We start from the raw sequence: 22,239 nt of genomic DNA, 5'->3' as shown, positions 1-22,239 counted from the left end.
GGTTGTCTTATTTTCATTTATTCGGTTCGAGGGAAAAAGTGAGAAAAAAGCAATTTTGCTGGGAAAATATATAAAAGCACCGCAGGAAGAAAGAGGAGGAGGGTGTGTGTTAAAATCTCCCCTTCCAACTCTACTATTGTATTGTATTGTATCGTATCTATAGATCTATCTATCTATCTATCTATCTATCTATCTATCTATCTATCTATCTATCTATCTTTTAACTGGTATTTTAATTATATTTAATTTCTAGGGGTTTTATATACTGTATTTTAATTGTTTTTATCAATCGACCTCCTCCTTGTGTATGTTTCAGTGTATGTCTTTGCTATATGTTTGTTTTGTTTACATATTTATTTCGTATGTTTCGTTGTACGCCGCCCCGAGTCCTTCGGGAGAGGGTGCGGCTAAGAAATAAATATATTATTATTATTATTATCTATCTATCATCTATCTATCTATCTATCTATCTATCTATCTATCTATCTATCTATCTATCTATCTATCATCTATCATCTATCATCTATCATCTATCTATTTATCTATCTATCATCTATCTATCTATCTATCTATCTATCTATCTATCTATCTATCTATCTATCTATCTATCTATCATCTATCATCTATCTCTATCCATGTCCATCAATGTATTTCTCTGTCTCTCATCTTGTTTCTCTGTCTGTCTCACTCTTTGTCATCTACCTACCTACCTACCTACCTACCTACCTACCTACCTACCTACCTATCATCTCTCTAATCTTTCTATCTCATCTTATCTGTCTATCATCTCTCTATCATTCCCCCCAAAACTTTAACCTTAGACTCACCCCATTCAATACAATACAATAGTAGAGTTGGAAGGGACCTTGGAGGTCTTCCAGTCCAACCCCCTGCCCAGGCAGGAAACCCTATACCGTTTCAGACAAATAGCTATCCAACATCTTCTTAAAGACTTCCAGTGCTGGGGCACTCACAACTCCTGGAGGCAAGCTGTTCCACTGATTAATTGTTCTCACTGTCAGGAAATTTCTCCTCAGTTCTAAGTTGCTTCTCTCCTTGATTAGTTTCCACCCATTGCTTCTTGTTCTACCCTCAGGTGCTTTGGAGAATAGTTTGACTCCCTCTTCTTTGTGGCAACCTCTGAGATATTGGAATAATGCTATCATTCCTAAAAGGACCATCCCTATCCTAACGTTTCTTTTTATTCATATCCATTTCATGTATCCAACATCATGGTTATACATATATATGTTGTCTAATACATGCTTGACGAAAGAAAGAAAGAAAAATCAATTCACAAAACTTTTTTTGCTGCGTTCCGGTGGCACCCACTGATCTACCCAAGAATTGCCATCTTAGCCTGACCTGACGTCCAACTCTTTTGATTCTGGTGAAGAAGACCAGGAGGTGTCATTTCCGGTGGAGCAGGGATTCCTTGGAAGATCTTCTGCAAAGAGAGAGAGAGAGAGGGAGGGAGGGAGGGAGGGAGAGAGAGAGAGAGATGCATTTTCGTCCTTCCAGCTTTTAGCTTCTGTGGAACGGAAGGCAATTGGGTAGAGGAGATTCGGAGGTGGGGGGGAAATCACCCCAGAGAGATTATTGCTCTTAGGAAGTCCCACTAGGGGGCACAAAAACACACCGTTTGGTTTGCATCCCCAAGGTTGAACGCTTGGTGTAGATTGGAGCTTCTAAAACTCCCAGGTTTTTAAGGAAAGCTTTAGGAAAAGTTGCCAGGTGGAGTTCTACATTTGTGTAGCTCATGATGCTCTCTTACGTTTTCTTGCAGATGTTTCATTACCTGCCTAGATAATATCTTCAGTGCTAGAAGAGAGTGGGGTTTGTGGAGAGGAGGAAGAGGAGGAGGAGAAGGACTGTGGGCTCCTTGGTGTCCCTGACTTGGTGGTTTTCTTGCAGATGTTTCATTACCTGCCTAGATAATATCTTCAGTGCTAGAAGAGAGTGGGGTTTGTGGAGAGAGGAGGAGGAGGAGGAGGGGGAGGAGGAGGAGGAGGAGGAGGAGGAGGAGGAGGAGGAGGAGGAGGAGGAGAGGAGGAGGAGAAAAGGACTGTGGGCTCCTTGGTGTCCCTGAGCTTGGTGTCTTTCTTGCAGACATTTCATTACCTGGCTAGATAATACCTTCAGTGCTAGGAGGGAGTGATGTTTGTCCTCTGTTTACATACAAGTGGCTGTGAAAATAAACTAAGTTAACATTCACTAGACTCCCCGTGTCTAAGGTTGGGTTATGCCACCCCATCCCAGTTGATTTGCTCAATCATCAATTCCGCAGACCCAGATTTTTTCCACAGCAAAATTCTAATTTTTGCAGGAAGAATCGCAACCCTCCTTGGGCAGAAGATCTTGAGACGGAGACATTTCAGCTCTTCTCTGCCTGCCTACAAGGCAGCTGGTCTCAGGGGCAGAGGAGCCCTGGCAGAGCTTAAAAGTTGACCACCCGATGTTTGATGATCCACCCAACCACATTCTTCCCCATGTTGTCCCACACACCTGATGGGAAGCATTGATGCTGGAGTCCTCAAAGGCAGAAGAAATGACCTGTGCAAGCAAAGAAATTCAGAACTGAGTGCAAATAGCTGAAAGATCAAGGAGGGTGACTATTTAGGACCTCTCCTCCCAAGGTGTTTGCTTCTCCTTGGGTTCCAGCCCATGGGAAAAGCCAAGAGACTTCTTCAAAGCTTCTGGCCACTATTCTATTCCAAATTCATGTTCTGTTCTATTCTGTTCTATTCTATTCTATTCCAAATTCATGTTCTGTTCTGTTCTATTCTATTCTATTCCAAATTTATGTTCTGTTCTGTTCTTAATTCATGTTCTGTTCTGTTCTGTTCTGTTCTGTTCTATTCTATTCTATTCTATTCTAATTCCTATTCCCATTCCCAGTTCTGTTCCTATTCCTATTCCTTATTCTATTCTATTCGATTCTTAATTCATATTCTATTCTATTCTATTCTATTCTATTCTATTCTATTCTATTCCATTCCATTCCATTCCACTCCACTCCACTCCACTTCACTCCACTCTACTCTATAGATGTGTAGACCTCAACTCCCATGGCTGGCTGGGGAATTCTAGGAGTTGAAGTCCACCCATCTCCAAGTGACCAAGGTTGAAGAACATCCCTGTGATCAGATGCTGAGAGGGAACATCTGAACATGGTTTGAAAGGATTCAAGCGAAATAAACTCAGCTTTTATAATCACCTTGGATTGACCGAGATAATCCTTCTCTTTCAACTCTTCCGCCTGCAAGGGAGGCCTAAACATTCTCCCTGGTGGGACGGTCTGAGGTTCCAGGAAGAGATGCTCCTGAACATGAGAGAGAGGCAAAGTCTCAGCTCAAAACAGGAGAAGAACGGGAGTTTTAAGATGGAATGAAACCTCAAGGTTTGGGGGGGGCGGAGGGATTTGCCTGGCTGAAATCACCCCCCATTTAAACGAGATGACTTACCTCTACTTGCTTTAAAGCAATCGCTATTTGTCTTTGGGGCATTTGTCTGGCTGCTTCTTCCAGAGTTTCCCGTGCTTCACGCCAGCTTCCAAGCCGGCAGTGGGTGGCTGCCATATTGTGAAGAACCTGTGGTCGTAATTCAATAATTAAGTCGCAAGCTCTAGTGGTCACACAGAAGTCTTTGGCAAAAAAATATATATATGGAATTTTGAAATATGTATACCACTAAAAAGAGGATGCATGTAAAATCATAAATAAAGATGAAACACGTTTATTGGTATGTAATTATCAATACCAGCAGATATTAAATGGAGTACCCAAAGGCTCTGTTTTAGGCCCAGGACTCTTCAACATCTTCATCAATGATTTGGATGAGGGAATAAATGGGGAACTCATCAAATTTGCAGATGACACCAAGCTGGCAGGAATAGCCAACACTCCAGAAGATAGGCTTAAGATACAGAAGGATCTTGACAAACTTGAACATTGGGCACTATCTAATAAAATGAAATTCAATGGTGAAAAGTGTCAGGTTCTAGATTTTGGCAAGAAAAACAAAATGCACAGGTACAGTATAGGTGGCACCTTGCTCAATAGTAGTAACTGTGAGAGGGATCTTGGAGTCCTAGTGGACAACCATTTAAATAGGAGCCAGCCGTGTGCAGCAGCTGCCCAAAAAGCCAACACAGTTCTAGGCTGCATCAACAGAGGGATAGAATCAAGATCCCGTGAAGAGTTAATGCCACTTTATAAGGCCTTAGTAAGGCCACACTTGGAATACGGCATTCAGTTTTGGTCGCCACAATGTAGAAAAGATGTGGAGACTCTAGAAAGAGTGCAGAGAAGAGCAACACAGAGGATTAGGGGACTGGAGACTAAAACATATGAAGAACGGTTGCAGGAACTGGGTATGTCTACTTTAATGAAAAGAAGGACTAGGGGAGACATGATAGAAGTCTTCCAATATCTTAGAGGCTGCCCCAAAGAAGAGGGACTCAAGCTATTCTCCAAAGCACCAGAAGGCAGAACAAGAAGCAATGGGTGAAAACTAATCAAGGAGAGAAGCAACCTAGAACTAAAGAGAAATTTCCTGACAGTGAGAACACTGGAAGTTTTTAAGAAGATGTTGGATAACCATTTGTCTGAAGTTGTGTAGGGTTTCCTGCTTAAGCAGGGGTTTGCACTAGAAGACCTCCAAAGTTTTAGCCTCCAGTCCTCTAATCATCTTCATTGTTCTTCTCTGCACTCTTTCCAGACAGCAACTTTTTAACATTGTGGCGACCAAAACTGGATGCCGTATTCCAAGTGTGGCCTTATCAAAGCCTTATAAAGTGGTATTAACACTTCACGGGATCTTGATTCTATCCCTCTGTTGATGCAGCCTAGAACTGTGTTGGCTTTTTGGGCAGCTGTTGCACACAGCTGGCTCCTATTTAAATGGTTGTCCAGTAAGATATCTTTTTTTCCCATTTAGATGCAGATTCAGAGTGACGCTGCTAAGAAAGATAGAAATCTACTCCCCCCCCCCGTCGTTTTACTCCAACGTCACTCAATCCTATTTCTCATCCCTCACCTCAAAGGTGCAGAGCACAAAGCACAAACCGAGCTGTTTGTAATTGATGCAGGTATTATTCCCGAGAAATTGCAGAGCCTCCTTCCCATCTTTCAAAGCTTCCTCGTACCTGGGGTCAGAAGAGAGGAGAAGAAGACGTGAAAAAGGGAGGGGGGGTGGAAATGAAGGAACGAAGTTGCATTTATTATTTATGGGGAATGCGGTATCTGTAAAGGTTGCGTTTTATAGAAGGTCACACGGATGCCTTGTTTCAACAGCTTCCAATCAAAACTTCAGAGGACAGAAGCAACAGGATTTATTTAGGAATCAAATTTATATGCTAGCCCTCTCCCTGATAAGGCGATTCTGGGCTGAATCAGATGAATTAGAAAGAAATAGAAATAGAATTAATTAGAATTAGAATGAATAGGATAGGATAAGATAGGATAGGATAGAAGGGCAGAGCAGAGCAGAACAGAGCAGAATAGAATAGAAAAAAGAATGGAATAGAGAATGGAATGGAATAGAATAGAACAGAATAGAATAGAGGAATGGAATGAAAAAGAATGGAATAGAATGGAATGGAATAGAATAGAATAGAGGAATGGAATGGAATGGAATGGAATAGAGGAATGGCATAGAGGAATGGAATGGAATAGAATACTGTAAAATAGAATAGAATAGAGGAATGGAATGGAATAGAATAGAATAAGGAATGGAATGGGATGGGATGGGATGGGGTAGGATAGGATAGGATAGGATATAGAATAGAATAGAATAGGAAATGGAATGCAATGGAATAGAGGAATGGAATAGAATAGAGAATGGAATGGAATTGAGGAATGGAATAGAGGAATGAAATAGAATAGAATAGAGGAATGGAATAGAATAGAATAGAATAAAGGAATGGAATTGAGTAGAGGAATGGAATGGAATAGAGAATGGAATGGAATAGATTAGAATAATGAATGGAATGGGATGGGATGGGATGGGGTATGATAGGATAGGATAGGACAGCACAGCACAGCACAGCACAGCACAGCACAGCACAGCACAGCACAGGATAGGATAGGATAGAAAATAGAATAGAATAGAAATTAGGAATAGAATAAGAAATGAAATGGGACAGGACAGGATAGGCTATAGAATAGAATAGAATAGGAAATGGAATGCAATGGAGTAGAACAATAACAGACTGCACCCTGCTTGTTCCATCCAACATGGTGAAATAATCCTAGGTTTAGCAACATGGGAGGTGACCCTTGCTTACCTGCCCAGCTGCAAATGAACGTAACTTCTTTGGAAGAAGCCCACAGCTAAGCAATTGTCTTTGGAAAGCGTTTGATCAAAAGCCTACAAGGAAAAACAGAACAGCTAGTCAACAGGGTGAAGGGTAAGTCATTTCCCCCTTGCTTTTAATCAGGGTTCGTCTTGGAGAAAGAAATAAAAAACGCGCACACACACAACACAACATTCCTCTTTTATTTCCTGTCCCTTAGCGTTAGCATTGAAGTCATCATAAGGCTTTCTAAACACAGAATAATAACCATAAAATTCATTAAAAAGGTTTATTTTCCCCCCACGATCCCGATATTGTCCACAAGAGGGCACACTTTTCTGTCCCTTAGTGTTAGCATTGAAGTCATCATAAGGCTTTCGAAACGGGTTACGGCTTTTGGATCAGGTTTCCCTCTTCTGTGCCTTTTCTGCAGCCCCTGGGCCTCCCCTTTCCCTAATAATATTAATAATGGGGCTTCTAATAATAAAGACACAGAATAATAACCATAAAATTCATTAAAAAGGTTTATTTTTTTCCCCACGATCCCGATATTGTCCACAAGAGGGCACACTTTTCTGTCCCTTAGAGTTAGCATTGAAGTCATCATAAGGCTTTCTAAACGGGTTACGGCTTTTGGATCAGGTTTCCCTCTTCTGTGCCTTTTCTGCAGCCCCTGGGCCTCCCCTTTCCCTAATAATATTAATAACGGGGCTTCTAATAATAAAGACACAGAATAATAACCATAAAATTCATTTAAAAGGTTTATTTTATTTTCTCCCTGCGATCCCGATATTGTCCACAGGAGGGCACACTTTTCTGTCCCTCAGCGTTAGCATTGAAGTCATCATAAGGCTTTCTAAACACAGAATAATAACCATAAAATTCATTAAAACGGTTTATTTTATTTTCTGCCTGCGATCCCGATATTGTCCACAGGAGGGCACACTTTTCTGTCCCTTAGCGTTAGCATTCAAGTCATCATAAGGCTTTCTAAACACAGAATAACAACCATAAAATTCATTAAAAAGGTTTATTTTATTTTTTTCCCGCGATCCCGATATTGTCCTCAAGAGGGCGCACTTTTCTGTCCCTTAGCGTTAGCATTGAAGTCATCATAAGGCTTTCTAAATGGGTTACGGCTTTTGGATCAGGGACAGAAAAGTGCGCCATCTGGTGGACACTAAAAATTCCCACGATACCGGTGTTGTCCTCAAGAGGGCGCACTTTTCTGTCCCTTAGCGTTAGCATTGAAGTCATCATAAGGCTTTCTAAACGGGTTACGGCTTTTGGATCAGGTTTCCCTCTTCTGTGCCTTTTCTGCAGCCCCTGGGCCTCCCCTTTCCCTAATAATATTAATAATGGGGCTTCTAATAATAAAGACACAGAATAATAACCATAAAATTCATTAAAAAGGTTTATTTTTTTCCCCACGATCCCGATATTGTCCACAAGAGGGCACACTTTTCTGTCCCTTAGCGTTAGCATTGAAGTCATCATAAGGCTTTCTAAACGGGTTACGGCTTTTGGATCAGGTTTCCCTCTTCTGTGCCTTTTCTGCAGCCCCTGGGCCTCCCCTTTCCCTAATAATATTAATAACGGGGCTTCTAATAATAAAGACACAGAATAATAACCATAAAATTCATTTAAAAGGTTTATTTTATTTTCTCCCTGCGATCGCGATATTTTCCACAGGAGGGCACACTTTTCTGTCCCTTAGCGTTAGCATTGAAGTTATCATAAGGCTTTCTAAACACAGAATAATAACCATAGAATTCATTAAAAAGGTTTATTTTATTTTCTGCCTGCGATCCCGATATTGTCCACAGGAGGGCACACTTTTCTGTCCCTTAGCGTTAGCATTGAAGTCATCATAAGGCTTTCTAAACACAGAATAATAACCATAAAATTCATTAAAACGGTTTATTTTATTTTCTGCCTGCGATCCCGATATTGTCCACAGGAGGGCACACTTTTCTGTCCCTTAGCGTTAGCATTCAAGTCATCATAAGGCTTTCTAAACACAGAATAACAACCATAAAATTCATTAAAAAGGTTTATTTTATTTTTTCCCCGCGATCCCGATATTTTCCACAGGAGGGCACACTTTTCTGTCCCTTAGCGTTAGCATTGAAGTCATCATAAGGCTTTCTAAACGGGTTACTGCTTTTGGATCAGGGACAGAAAAGTGCGCCATCTGGTGGACACTAAAAATTCCCACGATACCGGTGTTGTCCTCAAGAGGGCGCACTTTTCTGTCCCTTAGCGTTAGCATTGAAGTCATCATAAGGCTTTCTAAACGGGTTACGGCTTTTGGATCAGGTTTCCCTCTTCTGTGCCTTTTCTGCAGCCCCTGGGCCTCCCCTTTCCCTAATAATATTAATAATGGGGCTTCTAATAATAAAGACACAGAATAATAACCATAAAACCCATTTAAAAGGTTTATTTTCTTTTCTGCCTGCGATCCCGATATTTTCCACAGGAGGGCACACTTTTCTGTCCCTTAGCGTTAGCATTGAAGTCATCATAAGGCTTTCTAAACACAGAATAATAACCATAGAATTCATTTAAAAGGTTTATTTTCTTTTCTGCCTGCGATCCCGATATTTTCCACAGGAGGGCACACTTTTCTGTCCCTTAGCGTTAGCATTGAAGTCATCATAAGGCTTTCTAAACACAGAATAATAACCATAAAACCCATTTAAAAGGTTTATTTTCTTTTTTGGCTGCGATCCCGATATTTTCCACAGGAGGGCACACTTTTCTGTCCCTTAGCGTTAGCATTGAAGTCATCATAAGGCTTTCTAAACGGGTTACTGCTTTTGGATCAGGGACAGAAAAGTGCGCCATCTGGTGGACACTAAAAATTCCCACGATACCGGTGTTGTCCTCAAGAGGGCGCACTCTTCTGTCCCTTAGCATTAGCATTGAAGTCATCATAAGGCTTTCTAAACGGGTTACGGCTTTTGGATCAGGTTTCCCTCTTCTGTGCCTTTTCTGCAGCCCCTGGGCCTCCTCTTTCCCTAATAATATTAATAACGGGGCTTCTAATAATAAAGACACAGAATAATAACCATAAAACCCATTTAAAAGGTTTATTTTCTTTTCTGCCTGCGATCCCGATATTTTCCACAGGAGGGCACACTTTTCTGTCCCTTAGCGTTAGCATTGAAGTCATCATAAGGCTTTCTAAACACAGAATAATAACCATAGAATTCATTTAAAAGGTTTATTTTCTTTTTTGGCTGCGATCCCGATATTTTCCACAGGAGGGCACACTTTTCTGTCCCTTAGCGTTAGCATTGAAGTCATCATAAGGCTTTCTAAACGGGTTACTGCTTTTGGATCAGGGACAGAAAAGTGCGCCATCTGGTGGACACTAAAAATTCCCACGATACCGGTGTTGTCCTCAAGAGGGCGCACTTTTCTGTCCCTTAGCGTTAGCATTGAAGTCATCATAAGGCTTTCTAAACGGGTTACGGCTTTTGGATCAGGTTTCCCTCTTCTGTGCCTTTTCTGCAGCCCCTGGGCCTCCTCTTTCCCTAATAATATTAATAACGGGGCTTCTAATAATAAAGACACAGAATAATAACCATAAAACCCATTTAAAAGGTTTCTTTTCTTTTCTGCCTGCGATCCCGATATTTTCCACAGGAGGGCACACTTTTCTGTCCCTTAGCGTTAGCATTGAAGTCATCATAAGGCTTTCTAAACACAGAATAATAACCATAAAACCCATTTAAAAGGTTTATTTTCTTTTTTGGCTGCGATCCCGATATTTTCCACAGGAGGGCACACTTTTCTGTCCCTTAGTGTTAGCATTCAAGTCATCATAAGGCTTTCTAAACACAGAATAACAACCATAAAATTCATTAAAAAGGTTTATTTTATTTTTTTCCCGCGATCCCGATATTGTCCTCAAGAGGGCACACTTTTCTGTCCCTTAGAGTTAGCATTGAAGTCATCATAAGGCTTTCTAAACACAGAATAATAACCATAGAATTCATTAAAAAGGTTTATTTTATTTTCTGCCTGCGATCCCGATATTGTCCACAGGAGGGCACACTTTTCTGTCCCTTAGCGTTAGCATTGAAGTCATCATAAGGCTTTCTAAACACAGAATAATAACCATAAAACCCATTTAAAAGGTTTATTTTCTTTTTTGGCTGCGATCCCGATATTTTCCACAGGAGGGCACACTTTTCTGTCCCTTAGCGTTAGCATTGAAGTCATCATAAGGCTTTCTAAACGGGTTACTGCTTTTGGATCAGGGACAGAAAAGTGCGCCATCTGGTGGACACTAAAAATTCCCACGATACCGGTGTTGTCCTCAAGAGGGCGCACTTTTCTGTCCCTTAGCGTTAGCATTGAAGTCATCATAAGGCTTTCTAAACGGGTTACGGCTTTTGGATGAGGTTTCCCTCTTCTGTGCCTTTTCTGCAGCCCCTGGGCCTCCCCTTTCCCTAATAATATTAATAATGGGGCTTCTAATAATAAAGACACAGAATAATAACCATAAAACCCATTTAAAAGGTTTATTTTCTTTTCTGCCTGCGATCCCGATATTGTCCACAGGAGGGCACACTTTTCTGTCCCTCAGCGTTAGCATTGAAGTCATCATAAGGCTTTCTAAACACAGAATAATAACCATAAAATTCATTAAAACGGTTTATTTTATTTTCTGCCTGCGATCCCGATATTGTCCACAGGAGGGCACACTTTTCTGTCCCTTAGCGTTAGCATTCAAGTCATCATAAGGCTTTCTAAACACAGAATAACAACCATAAAATTCATTAAAAAGGTTTATTTTCTTTTTTTCCCGCGATCCCGATTTTGTCCTCAAGAGGGCGCACTTTTCTGTCCCTTAGCGTTAGCATTGAAGTCATCATAAGGCTTTCTAAACGGGTTACGGCTTTTGGATCAGGGACAGAAAAGTGCGCCATCTGGTGGACACTAAAAATTCCCACGATACCGGTGTTGTCCTCAAGAGGGCGCACTTTTCTGTCCCTTAGCGTTAGCATTGAAGTCATCATAAGGCTTTCTAAACGGGTTACGGCTTTTGGATCAGGTTTCCCTCTTCTGTGCCTTTTCTGCAGCCCCTGGGCCTCCCCTTTCCCTAATAATATTAATAACGGGGCTTCTAATAATAAAGACACAGAATAATAACCATAAAACCCATTTAAAAGGTTTATTTTCTTTTCTGCCTGCGATCCCGATATTTTCCACAGGAGGGCACACTTTTCTGTCCCTTAGCGTTAGCATTGAAGTCATCATAAGGCTTTCTAAACACAGAATAATAACCATAGAATTCATTAAAAAGGTTTATTTTATTTTCTGCCTGCGATCCCGATATTGTCCACAGGAGGGCACACTTTTCTGTCCCTTAGCGTTAGCATTGAAGTCATCATAAGGCTTTCTAAACACAGAATAATAACCATAAAACCCATTTAAAAGGTTTATTTTCTTTTTTGGCTGCGATCCCGATATTTTCCACAGGAGGGCACACTTTTCTGTCCCTTAGCGTTAGCATTGAAGTCATCATAAGGCTTTCTAAACGGGTTACTGCTTTTGGATCAGGGACAGAAAAGTGCGCCATCTGGTGGACACTAAAAATTCCCACGATACCGGTGTTGTCCTCAAGAGGGCGCACTTTTCTGTCCCTTAGCGTTAGCATTGAAGTCATCATAAGGCTTTCTAAACGGGTTACGGCTTTTGGATCAGGTTTCCCTCTTCTGTGCCTTTTCTGCAGCCCCTGGGCCTCCCCTTTCCCTAATAATATTAATAACGGGGCTTCTAATAATAAAGACACAGAATAATAACCATAAAACCCATTTAAAAGGTTTATTTTCTTTTCTGCCTGCGATCCCGATATTTTCCACAGGAGGGCACACTTTTCTGTCCCTTAGGGTTAGCATTGAAGTCATCATAAGGCTTTCTAAACACAGAATAATAACCATAGAATTCATTTAAAAGGTTTATTTTCTTTTCTGCCTGCGATCCCGATATTTTCCACAGGAGGGCACACTTTTCTGTCCCTTAGCGTTAGCATTGAAGTCATCATAAGGCTTTCTAAACACAGAATAATAACCATAAAACCCATTTAAAAGGTTTATTTTCTTTTTTGGCTGCGATCCCGATATTTTCCACAGGAGGGCACACTTTTCTGTCCCTTAGCGTTAGCATTGAAGTCATCATAAGGCTTTCTAAACGGGTTACTGCTTTTGGATCAGGGACAGAAAAGTGCGCCATCTGGTGGACACTAAAAATTCCCACGATACCGGTGTTGTCCTCAAGAGGGCGCACTTTTCTGTCCCTTAGCATTAGCATTGAAGTCATCATAAGGCTTTCTAAACGGGTTACGGCTTTTGGATCAGGTTTCCCTCTTCTGTGCCTTTTCTGCAGCCCCTGGGCCTCCTCTTTCCCTAATAATATTAATAACGGGGCTTCTAATAATAAAGACACAGAATAATAACCATAAAACCCATTTAAAAGGTTTATTTTCTTTTCTGCCTGCGATCCCGATATTTTCCACAGGAGGGCACACTTTTCTGTCCCTTAGCGTTAGCATTGAAGTCATCATAAGGCTTTCTAAACACAGAATAATAACCATAGAATTCATTTAAAAGGTTTATTTTCTTTTTTGGCTGCGATCCCGATATTTTCCACAGGAGGGCACACTTTTCTGTCCCTTAGCGTTAGCATTGAAGTCATCATAAGGCTTTCTAAACGGGTTACTGCTTTTGGATCAGGGACAGAAAAGTGCGCCATCTGGTGGACACTAAAAATTCCCACGATACCGGTGTTGTCCTCAAGAGGGCGCACTTTTCTGTCCCTTAGCGTTAGCATTGAAGTCATCATAAGGCTTTCTAAACGGGTTACGGCTTTTGGATCAGGTTTCCCTCTTCTGTGCCTTTTCTGCAGCCCCTGGGCCTCCTCTTTCCCTAATAATATTAATAACGGGGCTTCTAATAATAAAGACACAGAATAATAACCATAAAACCCATTTAAAAGGTTTATTTTCTTTTCTGCCTGCGATCCCGATATTTTCCACAGGAGGGCACACTTTTCTGTCCCTTAGCGTTAGCATTGAAGTCATCATAAGGCTTTCTAAACACAGAATAATAACCATAAAACCCATTTAAAAGGTTTATTTTCTTTTTTGGCTGCGATCCCGATATTTTCCACAGGAGGGCACACTTTTCTGTCCCTTAGCGTTAGCATTCAAGTCATCATAAGGCTTTCTAAACACAGAATAACAACCATAAAATTCATTAAAAAGGTTTATTTTATTTTTTTCCCGCGATCCCGATATTGTCCTCAAGAGGGCGCACTTTTCTGTCCCTTAGCGTTAGCATTGAAGTCATCATAAGGCTTTCTAAACGGGTTACGGCTTTTGGATCAGGGACAGAAAAGTGCGCCATCTGTTGGACACTAAAAATTCCCACGATACCGGTGTTGTCCTCAAGAGGGCGCACTTTTCTGTCCCTTAGCGTTAGCATTGAAGTCATCATAAGGCTTTCTAAACGGGTTACGGCTTTTGGATCAGGTTTCCCTCTTCTGTGCCTTTTCTGCAGCCCCTGGGCCTCCCCTTTCCCTAATAATATTAATAACGGGGCTTCTAATAATAAAGACACAGAATAATAACCATAAAACCCATTTAAAAGGTTTATTTTCTTTTCTGCCTGCGATCGCGATATTTTCCACAGGAGGGCACACTTTTCTGTCCCTTAGCGTTAGCATTGAAGTCATCATAAGGCTTTCTAAACACAGAATAATAACCATAGAATTCATTAAAAAGGTTTATTTTATTTTCTGCCTGCGATCCCGATATTGTCCACAGGAGGGCACACTTTTCTGTCCCTTAGCGTTAGCATTGAAGTCATCATAAGGCTTTCTAAACACAGAATAATAACCATAAAACCCATTTAAAAGGTTTATTTTCTTTTTTGGCTGCGATCCCGATATTTTCCACAGGAGGGCACACTTTTCTGTCCCTTAGCGTTAGCATTGAAGTCATCATAAGGCTTTCTAAACGGGTTACTGCTTTTGGATCAGGGACAGAAAAGTGCGCCATCTGGTGGACACTAAAAATTCCCACGATACCGGTGTTGTCCTCAAGAGGGCGCACTTTTCTGTCCCTTAGCGTTAGCATTGAAGTCATCATAAGGCTTTCTAAACGGGTTACGGCTTTTGGATCAGGTTTCCCTCTTCTGTGCCTTTTCTGCAGCCCCTGGGCCTCCCCTTTCCCTAATAATATTAATAATGGGGCTTCTAATAATAAAGACACAGAATAATAACCATAAAACCCATTTAAAAGGTTTATTTTCTTTTCTGCCTGCGATCCCGATATTGTCCACAGGAGGGCACACTTTTCTGTCCCTCAGCGTTAGCATTGAAGTCATCATAAGGCTTTCTAAACACAGAATAATAACCATAAAATTCATTAAAACGGTTTATTTTATTTTCTGCCTGCGATCCCGATATTGTCCACAGGAGGGCACACTTTTCTGTCCCTTAGCGTTAGCATTCAAGTCATCATAAGGCTTTCTAAACACAGAATAACAACCATAAAATTCATTAAAAAGGTTTATTTTATTTTTTTCCCGCGATCCCGATATTGTCCTCAAGAGGGCGCACTTTTCTGTCCCTTAGTGTTAGCATTGAAGTCATCATAAGGCTTTCTAAACGGGTTACGGCTTTTGGATCAGGGACAGAAAAGTGCGCCATCTGGTGGACACTAAAAATTCCCACGATACCGGTGTTGTCCTCAAGAGGGCGCACTTTTCTGTCCCTTAGCGTTAGCATTGAAGTCATCATAAGGCTTTCTAAACGGGTTACGGCTTTTGGATCAGGTTTCCCTCTTCTGTGCCTTTTCTGCAGCCCCTGGGCCTCCCCTTTCCCTAATAATATTAATAACGGGGCTTCTAATAATAAAGACACAGAATAATAACCATAAAACCCATTTAAAAGGTTTATTTTCTTTTCTGCCTGCGATCCCGATATTTTCCACAGGAGGGCACACTTTTCTGTCCCTTAGCGTTAGCATTGAAGTCATCATAAGGCTTTCTAAACACAGAATAATAACCATAGAATTCATTAAAAAGGTTTATTTTATTTTCTGCCTGCGATCCCGATATTGTCCACAGGAGGGCACACTTTTCTGTCCCTTAGCGTTAGCATTGAAGTCATCATAAGGCTTTCTAAACACAGAATAATAACCATAAAACCCATTTAAAAGGTTTATTTTCTTTTTTGGCTGCGATCCCGATATTTTCCACAGGAGGGCACACTTTTCTGTCCCTTAGCGTTAGCATTGAAGTCATCATAAGGCTTTCTAAACGGGTTACTGCTTTTGGATCAGGGACAGAAAAGTGCGCCATCTGGTGGACACTAAAAATTCCCACGATACCGGTGTTGTCCTCAAGAGGGCGCACTTTTCTGTCCCTTAGCGTTAGCATTGAAGTCATCATAAGGCTTTCTAAACGGGTTACGGCTTTTGGATCAGGTTTCCCTCTTCTGTGCCTTTTCTGCAGCCCCTGGGCCTCCCCTTTCCCTAATAATATTAATAACGGGGCTTCTAATAATAAAGACACAGAATAATAACCATAAAACCCATTTAAAAGGTTTATTTTCTTTTCTGCCTGCGATCCCGATATTTTCCACAGGAGGGCACACTTTTCTGTCCCTTAGCGTTAGCATTGAAGTCATCATAAGGCTTTCTAAACACAGAATAATAACCATAGAATTCATTTAAAAGGTTTATTTTCTTTTCTGCCTGCGATCCCGATATTTTCCACAGGAGGGCACACTTTTCTGTCCCTTAGCGTTAGCATTGAAGTCATCATAAGGCTTTCTAAACACAGAATAATAACCATAAAACCCATTTAAAAGGTTTATTTTCTTTTCTGCCTGCGATCCCGATATTTTCCACAGGAGGGCACACTTTTCTGTCCCTTAGCGTTAGCATTGAAGTCATCATAAGGCTTTCTAAACACAGAATAATAACCATAAAATTCATTAAAACGGTTTAGTTTATTTTCTGCCTGCGATCCCGATATTGTCCACAGGAGGGCACACTTTTCTGTCCCTTAGCGTTAGCATTGAAGTCATCATAAGGCTTTCTAAACACAGAATAATAACCATAGAATTCATTTAAAAGGTTTATTTTCTTTTTTGGCTGCGATCCCGATATTTTCCACAGGAGGGCACACTTTTCTGTCCCTTAGCGTTAGCATTGAAGTCATCATAAGGCTTTCTAAACGGGTTACTGCTTTTGGATCAGGGACAGAAAAGTGCGCCATCTGGTGGACACTAAAAATTCCCACGATACCGGTGTTGTCCTCAAGAGGGCGCACTTTTCTGTCCCTTAGCGTTAGCATTGAAGTCATCATAAGGCTTTCTAAACGGGTTACGGCTTTTGGATCAGGTTTCCCTCTTCTGTGCCTTTTCTGCAGCCCCTGGGCCTCCTCTTTCCCTAATAATATTAATAACGGGGCTTCTAATAATAAAGACACAGAATAATAACCATAAAACCCATTTAAAAGGTTTATTTTCTTTTCTGCCTGCGATCCCGATATTTTCCACAGGAGGGCACACTTTTCTGTCCCTTAGCGTTAGCATTGAAGTCATCATAAGGCTTTCTAAACACAGAATAATAACCATAAAACCCATTTAAAAGGTTTATTTTCTTTTTTGGCTGCGATCCCGATATTTTCCACAGGAGGGCACACTTTTCTGTCCCTTAGCGTTAGCACTGAAGTCATCATAAGGCTTTCTAAACGGGTTACGGCTTTTGGATCAGGTTTCCCTCTTCTGTGCCTTTTCTGCAGCCCCTGGGCCTCCCCTTTCCCTAATAATATTAATAACGGGGCTTCTAATAATAAAGACACAGAATAATAACCATAAAATTCATTAAAACGGTTTATTTTATTTTCGTAACCCGTTTAGAAAGCCTTATGATGACTTCAATGCTAACGCTAAGGGACAGAAAAGTGTGCCCTCTTGTGGACAATATCGGGATCGTGGGGGGGGAAAAAAACCTTTTTAATGAATTTTATGGTTATTATTCTGTGTTTAGAAAGCCTTATGATGACTTCAATGCTAACGGTAAGGGACAGAAAAGTGTGCCCTCCTGTGGACAATATCGGGATCGCAGGCAGAAAATAAACTAAACCGTTTTAATGAATTTTATGGTTATTATTCTGTGTCTTTATTATTAGAAAGCCTTATGATGACTTTAAGAGACAGACACATAGAATAATATAGGCTAAGTTCTATTAGGAAGCAACCCACTAGATCTGAGCCTAGGTGAGCGTATGTATGTGTGTTAATGTACACAGACACACACAGCAATAGGTATATTCCCTAATATATGGTAATATGCTTATACATCTACATCAGGGGTGTCCAAACTTGGGAACTTTAAGACTTGGAGTTGAAGACTTGGAGTTGAAGTCCACAAGTCTTAAAGTTCCCAAGTTTGGACACCCCTGATGTAGATGTATAACCATATTACCATATATTAGGGAATATACCTATTGCTGTGTGTGTCTGTGTACATTAACACACATACATACGCTCACCTAGGCTCAGATCTAGTGGGTTGCTTCCTAATAGAACTTAGCCTATATTATTCTATGTGTCTGTCTCTTAAAGTCATCATAAGGCTTTCTAATAATAAAGACACAGAATAATAACCATAAAATTCATTAAAACGGTTTAGTTTATTTTCTGCCTGCGATCCCGATATTGTCCACAGGAGGGCACACTTTTCTGTCCCTTACCGTTAGCATTGAAGTCATCATAAGGCTTTCTTCCCTTCGTCTGGAAACTCTGCGCATGTGCACACTGGGAACAGGCTCCAGTTGTTCTTCTGCCTCACTAACGTCTGACTCCGAAGGCAGCTGATAACTGGCATACGACCCTGGTCCCCTCTCTGCCTCCCATCCAGAGCCCTCATCCGAGCCTTCCCCAGACTCCAAGACTGGCCCATCTTCCTCCCCAACCTCCTCACTGTCTGAATCTGGTGGGCCACCACAGAAGGTTGGACTACAAGACTCCAAGGCCCTTCCAACCTTATAATTCTATTTTTTTTCAATGTGAGCTGGCCACCTCGGTGACCCTGACGTTCGTTGCATCAGGAAGTCGTGAATCAGAGTCTTGGGGTTTAACTGGAGGCAGCTTGTTTAGATTGCATTTTTGGGAAGGACTCCATCAACGCTTTCAAAAGTAGGGCACGGCACGGTGCCAAAACATTTCTGCGCTGGGTCCCACGAATCCCAGAGCGATGCTGAACTTAGCAAGGAATCATTTCAGTGGACTTTGCGAAACTGCACTGAGTCTTTTCCCGGCTGGAAAGTGGAGGGCTGCTGAGCATGGACAAAGTGCCTTGGGGAGAAGTGATCCCAGCTGAGCGGGGGAGTGTTTATTTTCCACGCTGTCTCTCTTTTCTACATTCCTCTACTGGGTTTATATTTGAATTAAACAGAGACGCTGTTTTCTTTAGGAATTGGTGGCACGAAGTCATTGCAACACAGTTTTCCTCCACACCGCAATTCAGAATAAAATAAAATAAAATAAAGTTTTCAAAATTGCTCGGGGAGAGGCAACCTAAAATTGATACGAAAGGAATGTCTTTATTAGCCGAAGCAAAAGTTTATAAAACCAGGTGGGGTTTTGTTTGTTTGTTTAATCTCCACCAACAATTCAGAAATTGAGGGAGTTTTTTTTAAAATCCCTGAACGCCAACAAGAGAGAGAATATATATATATATATATATATATATATATATATATATATATATATATATATATATATATATATATGTTACAACCCCTGGTATGACTAAATATAGGAGGAAGGTCACTACTCCCTCTTTCTGCTCCTCGGCTTATCACAAAGACCATCAGTACAATTACAACATATATATATATATATATATATATATATATATATATATATATATATTGTAAGCGACACAGATTGTCCCCCTGGCTTGTAAATCATAACTGAAGCCTTGCAAAAATTCAACTGTTGAGCAAGCCACAATTAACTGGGTCACCCGTCACCACAAACCATCATCCAGGGGTCACGAACCAGAACAGCTCCAGCCAAGCAAATGACACACTGGCTTAACTTGATGCATGAACTAAGTTGTTTGGATTTTGTTCAAGAAATCGCTGCCAGAGAAATAATGGAATATCTAAACGTTAACCCTTTTTTTGAGAGAGAGAAAGAGAGAGAGAATGCAAGCCTGAACAGAATTAGGTAATTTGGAATACACTATGTGGGAGTAACCTCTGCATTTTATCAACCAGAATTTAGGTTTTTAGCTTAGGACAGTCGCCAGCACTTAAAGATATTTGGGATTAAACGTTCTCCTTCTCTGCAAAACGTTCCAAACACAAAGTCCATTAACTTCCTGATAAGAAAAAGGGACTTTGTCCGTGGTTTTAAAATGATGTTTTAAAAGGAGAACTCGCAAGCAATGTTTCCTGGGCATGAAGAGCTTGTCAAGGCTTGTGAAAGACCACAGTGCTAAATCGTTTGTGATTTTATCCGATTTTATCTTTTCCTTCTTCACAATATGAGAACTTGAATTTCGAAAGGAAAAAGGCTGGGGTCGAAACTGTGGCTAGGATAATAAAATCCTTTTTTTTAAAAAAAAAAAAACCGTGTTGTGGCCAGTATCATTTCTTTAATCTTAATCTGCAGTTATCCTGGGAAATATACAATTCGCTACTGTTTTTTTCCTGGGTTATTCCCCCCCCCCTCTTTTCCAATCCAGTTTGAGATCTCTTTTTGGTCTCCTTTCCCTACCATCCAGATTCCACCTTGTTTAATGTTGGAAATTAGTTAAAGTGATGCTCCTTTTTTCTTTCCTTCTTTCCTTCCTTCCTTCTTTCTTTTTTCTTTTTTCTTTCATCCTTTCCTTCCTTCCTTCCTTCTTTCTTTCTTCCCCTTATGTGTCTGTTTTTTTTCAATCTCTGCAGTCTTTCCTTTGTTTGTCTTGGCTACATCTTTGGTTCACACATTGCAAAATAAGAATGGAAATAATCCTCGATTATTACAAGCATTCATTTAGTGAGTGTTCAAATTTACAATGACACTGAAAAAAGTGACTTGGGACTGCTCCTCGCACTTACAACGGTTGCAGTATCCCCCTGATCATGCGGTCCAAATGCTTGGCAACAGGCATGTATCTATGACAGTTGCAGTATCCTGGATTAGCTTAACAACCGTGTGATTCAGTTAATGGCTGCAGTGATCGCCAACAACTATAGCGACAGAGTCATAAAATCAGCCACGGGTCACTAAACAACTCCCTTGATTAGCAACAGAAATGCAGGTTTCAGTTGTGGTTGTGAGTCAAAATCTACCTGTGCCTCTTCAGCGCCTTTAATCTGGTCCTGGAAATCATTGGAATGCAGCAAAAATCTATTGGATTTGCAATTCTACGACGGGGATTCCAAAATTCTATGCCCCATAATGCAAACTTCTTGAAGTCTGATATTAAAAAGTATCTGCTTTGCAGATCCAGCATTTCTTGTGGATTTGACCACCAAGGGAAATGGCCTGTGGCTTGTTGAACCAACCACACATGGATGGTTCCCACAACTTCTGAAGGCAACTTCTGTCCCATGGGTTGATGGTTCCCACCGTCAGAAAGCTCTTCTCTGCACTCTTTCTAGAGTCCCAACATCTTTTTAATAGTGTGGTGACCAAAACTGGATGCAGGATTCTAGGTGTGGTCTTTATAGAGTTGCTTTAACAGAATTTAACAGATAAACAGAGTTGGAAGGGACCTTGTAGGCCATCTAGTCCAACCCCACCCTCAAGCAGGAGACCCTACACCATTTCTGACAAATGGCAGCCCAGTCTCTTCTTGAAAGTCTCAAGTCATGAAGCTCCTAAATCTTCCGAAGGCAACTTCTGTTCCATGGGTGATTGTTCTCACTGTCAGAAAGTTCCCCCTTGTTTCTAGGTTGAATCTCTCCTTGTTTAGTTTCCATCCATTATTCCTTGTCTGACCTTCGGGTGCTTTGGAGAATAGCTCTCTGGGGCAGCCCCTCAAACATTGGAAGGCTGCTATCCTGTCTCCCCTGGTCCTTCTCTTCCCTAGACTAGCCATGCCCAGTTCCTGTAACCCTTCATCGTGTGTTACAATCTCCAGTCCCCCAAAATCCTCTTGGTTGGTCTTCTCTGCACTCTTTCTAGAGTCTCCACATCTTTTTTACAGTGTGGCTGGTCCCTACAGGGGTTAGGAAAACTGCTTCCCTTACCTCCAGAGCTTGTTCCAGCTGTCCTCGCTGGAGATACAGGCAGCCAATGTTGAAATGTATCTTGGAAGGAGGATTCTTGATGCCACAAAAGATGTCCAAGGCAGTGTCTAGATTGCCTTTCTCAAGGGCTAGGACGCCTTTGTCCCAGTCTCTCAGTAGCTGCTTATAATCCATCAGCCTTAGCTTCTAATCTTGCGTTGGTCGTTGGAGAATTAATATCCCGTCTTTGTTCTGCTGGATTTGGCTTTTAGAATGAAGTAAACCAGGAAGTGGAGTATCTTTTTTGCTCGCGGAAGGAAGTAGAGTTGGTGGAGGAGGGAGAGTCCTCCAAGTCAAAGATAATAACCTTACCTTGAGAAAATAATCTATCTAGGACTCCTGGGGGTTGTCATTCTCCAGAGAGGAACTAGGTGGCATTAGAGAGAGACACGGAAATCTCTCTGTCATCATCTAGTGGCCGTCTTGAGGTTTAGGTGGATTTAGGTGTGTGGAGTTAATTCTGAAATAAACTTTAAGGTAAAGGTTCCCCTCGCACATATGTGCTAGTCATTCCCGACTCTAGGGGGCAGTGCTCATCTCTGTTCCAAAGCCGAAGAGCCAGCGCTGTCCAAAGACATCTCTGTGGTCAGTGGTTGGCATGACTCAACGCCGAAGGCGCACGGAACG

At 41.2% G+C, this 22,239-nt stretch overlaps 1 protein-coding gene across 1 annotated transcript in view; it reads right to left on the bottom strand.

Annotated features, from left to right (window-relative positions):
• NOXA1 (NADPH oxidase activator 1) overlaps positions 1 to 21,795 on the bottom strand; it is a 24,888-nt gene extending 3,093 nt beyond the window's left edge. The window contains exons 1-7 of the mRNA XM_081967342.1: positions 21,574 to 21,795; positions 6,287 to 6,369; positions 5,038 to 5,146; positions 3,465 to 3,590; positions 3,218 to 3,322; positions 2,506 to 2,553; positions 1,366 to 1,447 (exon numbers count right to left, since the gene is read on the bottom strand). Of these exons, the coding sequence (XP_081823468.1) occupies positions 1,366 to 1,447; positions 2,506 to 2,553; positions 3,218 to 3,322; positions 3,465 to 3,590; positions 5,038 to 5,146; positions 6,287 to 6,369; positions 21,574 to 21,747 (727 nt within the window). The 5' untranslated portion in view covers positions 21,748 to 21,795. The remainder of the gene's footprint in view (positions 1 to 1,365; positions 1,448 to 2,505; positions 2,554 to 3,217; positions 3,323 to 3,464; positions 3,591 to 5,037; positions 5,147 to 6,286; positions 6,370 to 21,573) is intronic.
• Between the last annotated feature and the right edge of the window lie 444 nt (positions 21,796 to 22,239).

The sequence above is a fragment of the Natrix helvetica genome (genome assembly GCF_964273705.1).
Source record: "Natrix helvetica genome assembly, chromosome: 15".
Taxonomy (NCBI): Eukaryota; Metazoa; Chordata; class Lepidosauria; order Squamata; family Natricidae; genus Natrix; species Natrix helvetica.
This window is presented reverse-complemented; position numbering and strand designations above follow the sequence as displayed.